The 8755-nt window shown below is 45.5% G+C and overlaps 1 protein-coding gene across 2 annotated transcripts; it reads right to left on the reverse strand.

Annotated features, from left to right (window-relative positions):
• Positions 1-6235: 6235 nt before the first annotated feature.
• Positions 6236-8755, reverse strand: LOC119623770 (histone H2B type F-M). Of its 2 annotated transcripts, XM_037996418.2 has the most exons (4): positions 8279-8724; positions 7804-7862; positions 7584-7602; positions 6236-6580 (listed from the first exon to the last, which is right to left on the reverse strand). In XM_037996418.2, exons 1-2 carry the CDS (start codon positions 8701-8703, stop codon positions 7826-7828), a joined length of 462 nt encoding a protein of 153 aa, XP_037852346.1. In that variant the 5' UTR covers positions 8704-8724; the 3' UTR covers positions 6236-6580; positions 7584-7602; positions 7804-7825. The 2 variants fall into 2 exon arrangements, with proteins under 2 accessions (XP_037852346.1, XP_037852347.1); XM_037996419.2 differs by having other exon boundaries at positions 6236-7602; positions 8279-8755.

Genomic DNA, 8755 nt, shown 5'->3' on the forward strand with positions numbered 1-8755 from the left:
CTAGTCAAGTGCCTATTAACAAGTACTGATTCCCCATATTCTCCTTACTGTCGTTCTGTGTGTCTGTTTATGTATGGCCAGAGCCCCAGAAGGGAGAAAGAGCGTCTATAATGGTTAGAAACTTCATGCCACTTAAGGGCAATCACTGCAGCATGGAGAAGGAGGATCCACCAAATGGGAGAGGTCACCCTGCTAGCAATAGGTCCAATGGAAAACCACTCGAGAGCCTACCACTTTGACCCAGAGAGTAAAGGACCTCTTCTTACACACATGCTTTGTGTGTGCCACCCAGCAGCATCTCAAGAAGTGGGATGGAGTCTGAGGCAGGTGGATCACTTGAGTCCTGGAGTTCGAGATCAGCCTGGGCACCATGGAGAAACCCGACTCTACCAAAAATACAAGAGTACACACACACAAAAATAGCCAGGGGCAGTAACACATGCCTGCAGTCCCAGCTTATTGTGGGGCTGAGGTAGGAAAATCGCTTGAACCCAGGAGGTCGAGGCTGCAGTGAGCCTAGATGGCGCCACTGCGCCCCGGCCGTGTGACAAAGTGAGACCCTACCATAAAAAAATAAAAAAATATATAAAAAGTGTGTTGGGCATTTGCTCTGCGGCAGGTTAGTGTCCAGGAGCAGGTCAACAGACACCCAGTGTGATTCCCAAGCAACGGGACCATCAAATCGCCTCCGAGCCTAGGAGGTTTGCTGATAGGCTCCCTGCATGGCAATTCATTCCGTCAGATGTGGAGTTGGTGGCCCGTGATGTCAGCCATGCGGTGACTACAATAGACCCTCCCGCTGGTGGTCAACCGTCATTGTCTTTTCCTCAATCCACTGGCAGTTGCCTCCGAGATGGCTGAGCCTTCCTCTGAGACGACCTCCGACAAAGGCCTGAGCGCCAAGGAGCCCAAAGCGGCCGACGCCACTATGGCTCACAAGCAGAAGAAAAAGACAAGCAGCTGATATGTCTGGGTTTTGACCTTTTCTTGTTTGTTTTGTTTTCTGTAAAGTAAAAGTACCTTTTCAGTTAAGTTTCACCAAGATTATGACACAACCAAGGATGCATGAGGTGTCTCCAAAGAGGTGGAAAGTAGATTTCACCAGGACCAGAATTGCCCCAAACCCCGGAGACAGCTCAAAGAGAAAAGAAAGTTTTGCTAGCCTTTAAGAGGATACATCCGACATATTTCTCCCACCAAATTTTCTAGGGTCTTAGATTCTCAGCTATCTCCACATGAAAGCCAAAGGGTCTCATGTGCCCCCATTGCAGGTGAAGGAAGACAGGAAGTCAAAAGAAATCCAAGAAAGGGAAAAGGGTCAATAAGAAATCGATACTCCTCAAACGTCACACCAATATCCAACGAAGAGGGTCTGGTTTCCTGACCAGCAATGCAACAACCCACGGCGTCGAGGCAGAAGTGCAGAATTTGAACTCGAAGGGCGCAAGGTGGAGTGAGTGGCCTTTGTTGTTATTCCCACATGGGGCAGTTTGAGCAGACACAGGAGGTTATCTTTGTTTTGGTCAGACTTTTTGCTCTTCACTTTTGTCAAGCCAAGTTTTAAGGCGACCTGCCACACCATGATGTGTCTTTTTATATATTTAACCTTTTTTTGTCAATCGGTTAGGATGAGAAATCTCAAAATTCCTTTTAATATAACACAGAAGGTTAACTCAATCTGTTGGCCATTGACAATCAGAATTCTCAATAGTGTACTGAAGTTCAATAGTGACTGGATGCCATACCCTCTTCAGAGGAGAAGTAATTTCAAATATTGCCCCTGTTCCCAGACATAGGCTAAGATAACAAATGACTCGTGGCATTGCAGTTTGCCGGCACGTGCTAGCTAGACCAGCGGTCCCCAACCTTTCTGGCGCCAGTGACCGGTTTCAGGAAAGACAATTTTTCCACAGAACGGCATTGGGGGGATGGTTTTGGGATGACCCAAGTGCATTGCACTTATTGTGCATTTTATGCCTGTTATTATTATATTGTAATGTGTAATGAAGTAATTTTACAACTCACCATAACTGAGAATCAGTGGGAGCCCTGAGCCTGTTTTCCTGCAACTAGACGGTCCCATATCGGGGTGATGGGGGACAGTGACAGGTCATCAGTCATAAGAATTCCATGAGGAGTGTGCAACCTAAAATCCCTCAGTCCCCAATACATCTATTAGACTCCTGACCCCTCATCTCTCTCCTACTTGAAGGTAGGTCCTTTACTGGGGTACTCAAGTTCAATTACATTCATTAGGGTGTGCTCTAACCAAAATGACTTGAATGCATTGTGCATACCAAAAGGGGAAATTCAGGCACAGAGACATGTGTCCAGGGAAGAAAATGTGAAGTGGCATGGGGAGAAGTGGGCCATTTACAAGCCAAGGAAAGATTCCTGGAAGAGTTCCTTCCCTCTTACTACTCAGAAGGAACCAACCCAACTGGTGCTTTGATTTGGACTTCCAGCCTGCCAAAACGTGTACAATAAATTTCTGCTGTTTATGCTGCCAGGTTTTTGTTACTTTGTCAGAATAGGCCTAGCAAACTACTAGAGATTCTGTTGCCAAGCGGTGGCATGATGTGATAAAGAACATCCGAAAGATTGGAAGAGGCCTCGGAACTAGGTAATGCATACAGGCTGGAAGCGTTTTGACGTGCATGACACAAGAAGCCTAGAGTGCCTTTAGGAACCGGCAGGGGGAAATATGAACACCAAATGCAACCGAAACGAGGGCTAAGAAAGAATTCTTTGTTGTAGAGAAAGGATCTCTGACTTAGAGAATACGTATATCATGATCGCCAAAATGTGTGTTAAAGGTGCTTGTGGTGTGTTTTCAGACAGAGACTAGGAAGAGGTTATTGGAAGCATGAGAAAAGGCGATCCTAGTTTTACAGTGGCAAAGGTTTGGGCTGTATTATGTTCTGAGTGTCTTTGAGGAAAGTAGAAATTGTAAGTGATGAACTTGCACATGTAGCTGATTTCTAGTGTTGGAGCTCAGGGCACTATACTCCAAAATGAGGGGTTCAGAAGTAGTTTCAGGTGAAAAAGATTTTCTCTGACGTTCTTGGTCCTCCTGTCTCTCAGTCCCATTCAGCTGCGGGGGCTAAACAGAGAGACCAGAATCTCTCTTCCCGAAGATGGGCCTGAGAAACCAGAAGCTCTTTTTTCTAATTTTGTAATGTTTTCACATTTTCATGTAAAAACTGTTCATGAAGAAATGATCTAACCTATCTTGTTTGAATGGAAGTCACAAGACTCCCATTCCAGAGAGAATCCTGCCCCGTATCTGGGAGGAAGGACTGTGTGCTCAGATAGGCCAAGCAGAGTCTAGAAGGACCGGCCTTGCCAGGTTTCCCCCACTCCATCTATTAGCATGAGATCATAGCCTTTTTGTCCCATCGTATTTCTACACAACTGTCCGTACTCCTTTGAGTCCAGGCATAAAAATAGATCATTTCCCATGTATCTTCGGCTATTAACACTAAAGGCTCCTGGGGATGCACTCGAATGAGCTGGTATGCCTTATGTCCTATGGATCTGCCTTTTGTGACTTGAGTTTTCAGCGAAACTTAGGAGGACCAGGGGGAGTCTTGGCCAATACACTGCCACCTGAGTGAAGTGTTTAGGATTTGAACTGGTTACTGTTAGATGCGTATAATAAATGGGAGAGAAGAGGGAGAAATTAGCCAAGGAAGCACGGAGGAAAAGGGAGCCAGCATTGGATGATTCAGAAGGTACTCGAAGTATGCAGATAACTGGCCCTGGAAACAGGTGCGAGGGTGTGCCTGGAAAATCATTAGCCTAAAAGGAGAGGCATGTGTCTCACGGATCCAATCAACCATCTCCACAGAAGTTAGGAATTGAGATATGGGAGATACGGATATTCAAGGAAGATCTGTAGACAACTTCTTGTCTGATAGCCTGGTCTCATGTGTATTCCATGGGAAGCCAACGATTTTTTGAGAATTTTATACCAGAAAAATGTTGCCAGACTGGACTGAATGGGGACAAAAATGGGATGAAATGAAAGGAGGCTGTTGGAGTTCCTGGATTGTACCTGCAAGAAAGGGACTGACTGAGGTACCCAGCTGTGACCATTTCTTCATTTTCGAGACGGGGAAGTAGGACTCCAAAGTTGGATCAGAGGTTGGCGTGGCCTTCACTTCCCCCACGAACCAGGGACACGTTACTAGGGGACTGGGACATCTCTCTCTTGGTCCCAGAAACGGAGGTCACCTCCTGAGTTCCAGGCATTTGTCCCACCTCCTCGGTTTCAGAGGGATGGGCTGAAGCAGCCCAGGCTGGAGGGAGAGCCCCCACCCCGCTGCCCAGCGCTTAGGGTGTGAAGCTGTTACCCCATTGGGCCTCAAGGACAGAGCATTGAGCCCAAGCAGAATCTCTTCCATCCTTAGAATGTAACGGAATTTGCTCCCACTAGGTTTCCACAGTGCTTAGGGTCCATAAACTTCGGTAGTTTTTCAGATTTCTTACTTTTGGTATGATAAGCCCTATCCGGTACCTGTCCCACAACTGTCTTTCAGAAGCAGATACCTTCTCTAGCTTCAGAGGTGCAGTGGTGGAGAAACTTCCCGTCTCAGCATGAGTCATACCTGGAGACTCACCCATTCCAGATATAGAAGTTTATCAAGTGAGATATTGGAGAATTGACGTTGGACTGAGTTAAGTCTTTGGGGATATCGTGATGAAATAAATGTATTTTCTATGTGAGGACGTTAATTTGTGCTGCTGAGTGGATGCAGATGATATACTAGTATGGATGGAGTTGTGTCTCCCTAAAATTCACAGGCAGAACTCCTGGCCCCCAGTGTTTTAGAATGTGACCTTATTTATTGCATTGGGAGTTATACCTGACGTAAATGACGAGTTGATGGGTGCTGACGAGTTGATGGGTGCAGCACACCAACATGGCACAAGTATACATATGTAACAAACCTGCACGTTATGCACATGTACCCTGGAACTTAAAGTATAATAATAATAAAAAAGAAAAGAAAAGAAAAAAAAAACAAAAAAAACAATTCACTCTTCTTCATATGGAACCATAAATTTTGTAATAAATTTGTAATCAAATTGTAATAAATTTTGTAACAAAATGGTAACAAAAAAAAAAAAAAAAAGAATGTGACCTTATTTGGAGAGAGTCTCTACACAGGTCATCTGGTTACAGTGAAGTTATAAGGGTTGACTCTATGCAACAGGATTGGTCTCCTTACAAAAAGGTGACAATTGGTATCCCGAACTGTGAGATAAAAAATATGTAGTGTTTATGTCAGCCAGTCTCTGGAATATTTTTCAGCGGCCCTAGAAAAGTAACAGAATACACCTCCATCAACAGCATTAAAAGCATACAACCCATGGAAGAACCAAAGAAGTACACCCATCTAATCACAAGTTTCCCCTTCAACTCCCATTGAACATCCCTGGACAACTAACTCTTCCTAGTTCAGACCAGGAAACCTGATCACACATTGGGCTGTGGCTCCTCGGCTGCCGGTGCCTCCCTGGCTGACACGGATCCGAGTGGAGCTTGTGCTGCTCCACTGGACAGCATTCCATCATCCCCATGATGCATAGAGGCCAGTCATGAAGATTTTCTTAAACAAAAGATTCTAGCCTGAAGAAGAGCAGAATCAGATAAATCTAAACAAGTGAGATTTCATTACGAGGGAACCTAGAATAGGCATTGTTCCTTAAACTTTTTGAGGAGTAGTTTTCTCTGTGCCGGGTTTGGGTCCTTGCTTATATTTTCAAATGAACTCCAGCTTACAGGGAAGGCTGATCAAATGCTCGACTGTACTATCTTTATCCCATTCATGCTATTTTCCCTACATTGATACTTCTTATTTGTTGTTTGGGCAGTTAAGCTCTTTCCCGTAGTTTGTGTTTCCTTAAGTCACAGCATGACAGCACGACTGCTCACTAGGTTCCCCTTCCACTCAGTCACCCACAGAAATGCTGTATCAAATGTGTGAGCTTCCACTTCCAATCTTCACATCAATCCACCCCTTTCCTCTTTCTTCCTATAATTCACCAGTGTCAGTCCCCTTGCCCCCTCACTCTTCACTCCCCACAAGCAAGTCAGATTTCATTGTTGACCCTGTTTTACTAATGGCCCTCTTTGATTTCTGAATTTACAAAGGGAAAACACATATTCCAGGGTAAAATATCCCAGTGGATTTGGTTTCTCAAAAGGACTTGTCTAATTACACACATGTGCAAGGGTAACTTCAGAAATTTATTTGTAGGTCTTAATTCACAGAAACATTGGCACTTTACAGCAAAACAATTAGCATAATGAGAAATAAGTCACTGAGTGAGATGTGGTGTTTTGGACCAGCTACACAGCTCTATCTCTGCAAAGAAACAGGGTTCTGCCAAGACTCTTTGGTTTGGCAAGTGTTGTTCTGGACTTGTAGGAACATTTGGCGGCACCATCCAGAGGGATTTACTTGCAGCTGATTTTGTGGGGTTTTTGTTGGTCTCCTTGTGCAGTAAGCACAGCTTCAACTATTTTCATAACGTTTCTCTTCAACTGTTTTCATAACATTTTTCTAACAATCTGGAAAAACAGAAAGTAACAAATCCCAATGAGGGGACTTCTTGGTTCTACATCCTTTCTCTGTGGATCCCAAGCGGGGCTCTGGAGGTGACCTTCCCCCTTTCCCATCTGCAGTACTCAGGGAAGATCTGGCTACTATCCTGCCCTGAACCCATTTCCCTCTTGACCAAGGATTCCTCTTTAAATGGTGGAATAATCTATGTGGCTATGTGTTGGGCCCTCTGGGGTGGTTCTTTCCCACTTCGGATGGGCTCAAGAAAATTTTGATTTTTGGCATTTATCCAGCTTTTGTTTCATGGTTTGACTGAGAGTGCCATCCTTTACTGGTTTTGACATATGAAGGAGAAGGGGTGTTTATGAGATGTTTCAAAGTTCACAGGAAACATTTAACAAAAATGGCCATAGATTGAGCTTCAAGGCACAACATAATAAATTCCTGTGAGTTACAATCCCAGAGTATGTTCTCTTGTCCACATCCTTAGGGACTGGAAATCAATTGAAAAGGAAAGCAATGGGAAAGTCAGCACCTGCTCTGAAATTCAGCAATACACTTATAGAAAAAAATGCTAAAAATACCAAGACTTGGGACCCGGAAGAGAGAACAACGAATGGTAGCCTATATTAATATTAACAAGAATATTAATATGCCAATCTCTTGAGGAAATAAGCATTATCCGACTTCTACTAATGGCTGCCAATGCTCTGTATGACTTGATGTTAGGGACAAGGAACATAGATTAATCTAAGCTTTGGATTCATATCCCTAAAAGACCATGATTACAAACACTGCAAACAGAAACATCAGGTAAAGAATCACACTGCCGTTCCTTTAAACACCGGGTTGAATATCACAGGAAGGCTGCCGTGGGTTCAGCTTGGGTCACTCCCCCCACATTGGGACAATGACTGTTGCTCATAGACTGCAGGTCACTCATTGGCTGCACCGCTGTACACTAAGGCATGAGCTGTTCTGTGGACACTCAGTAATCCTACTGACACATACCTGGAAGTAAGGAAGGTTTCTGTTCAAAAAGAAATGAAAAAATTATTGTCAGAGCAAACAGAGAATGAATTGCAATTGTGATCTCAGAGTCGGGGAAGCTGGAAAATGAATGGATTCTTGAAAATTTTATTTAGCTACATATACACTGTAACTGGGCCTCGTTTGCTTATTTACATGGATTCATGATGAGGGAGGTGCTGAACACGTTTAGGAGGGTTACCTCTCTTCTTATGTCAGCGTATTCACTTTCTCTGTTGCCATATCGCACATAATGAAGTTCTGGAAAGTTCCACCATACAGTCGTAGGAGAATGAGAGTGAAAAAGGTAAACATCAGGACCTTGATAATATCATCATAAAATAACCGAGAAAGATAACTAATAAAAACGGCCATTTAGGAAACCGAGGAAATGAAACCCGATCACGGAAACACCCCCTACTTTTCCTTGGAGCATATTGCACTACAGATATATTGGAGTTGACAGTGTTCTGCACAGTGGGAAAAATGCTTGATAAACCACAGGACGCCACATGCCCCCCACGCCGGCAGGGTGCCACCCACCCCAACCTCCGGTGGGGTCCCCTCCCTTGGCGAGCCACTGGTCTTTAGGGCCACGTGCAGAGGCTCTGAAGAGAGCCTTTGGGTTTCCCGGGTGCTCAGGTGCTCCTGAGACAGCGCACTTGCTTTTGGTGTACCTGAGGGCGGCATTCGTGCCCTGGGCCTCAGCGAGCTTGCCCATCTTCCCCGGCAGCAGTAGGCGCACGGCCACCTGGATGTCCCGGGAGGTGATGGTCACACGCTTGGCGTAGCGGGCCAGGCGACCAGCCTCGGTGGCGATGCGGTCCAATATGTCATGGACCATAGAATCCATGACACTCACGGACTCCGGGGAAAGGCTGAGGCCCTGGTGAACCTGCTTCAGCACCTGGGGGAAATAGGCGGCAAAGCTGTCCCCGAAGCTGTCCCTGCGGCGGTTGGCATGGCGCCTGCGGGAACCTCGGAGCCCTCTCGTCTTCTTCTGGACGGTCGTGGAGTTGGCCTCTTTGGGCTCTTGGATGCTCTGGTCTTCCTCAGAGGTCGTCTTAGAGGAAGCCTCAGCCATGGCGGAGGCAGCGGCCATTAGATGGCAAGACCAGACAGTGACGGTTGTGGACCAGGGAAGGGGGGCACTT

The sequence above is a fragment of the Chlorocebus sabaeus genome, chromosome X (assembly GCF_047675955.1).
Source record: "Chlorocebus sabaeus isolate Y175 chromosome X, mChlSab1.0.hap1, whole genome shotgun sequence".
NCBI classification, from domain to species: Eukaryota; Metazoa; Chordata; class Mammalia; order Primates; family Cercopithecidae; genus Chlorocebus; species Chlorocebus sabaeus.

Excerpts from the sequence above, each read along its gene's own strand:
- LOC119623770 (XM_037996419.2), bottom strand. The coding sequence starts at position 8,703 with ATGGCCGCTGCCTCCGCCATGGCTGAGGCTTCCTCTAAGACGACCTCT. Across the intron at positions 7,863-8,278 it reads GGCACGAATGCCGCCCTCAG|AACTTCATTATGTGCGATAT; the intron begins GTACACCAAAAG and ends GGAACTTTCCAG.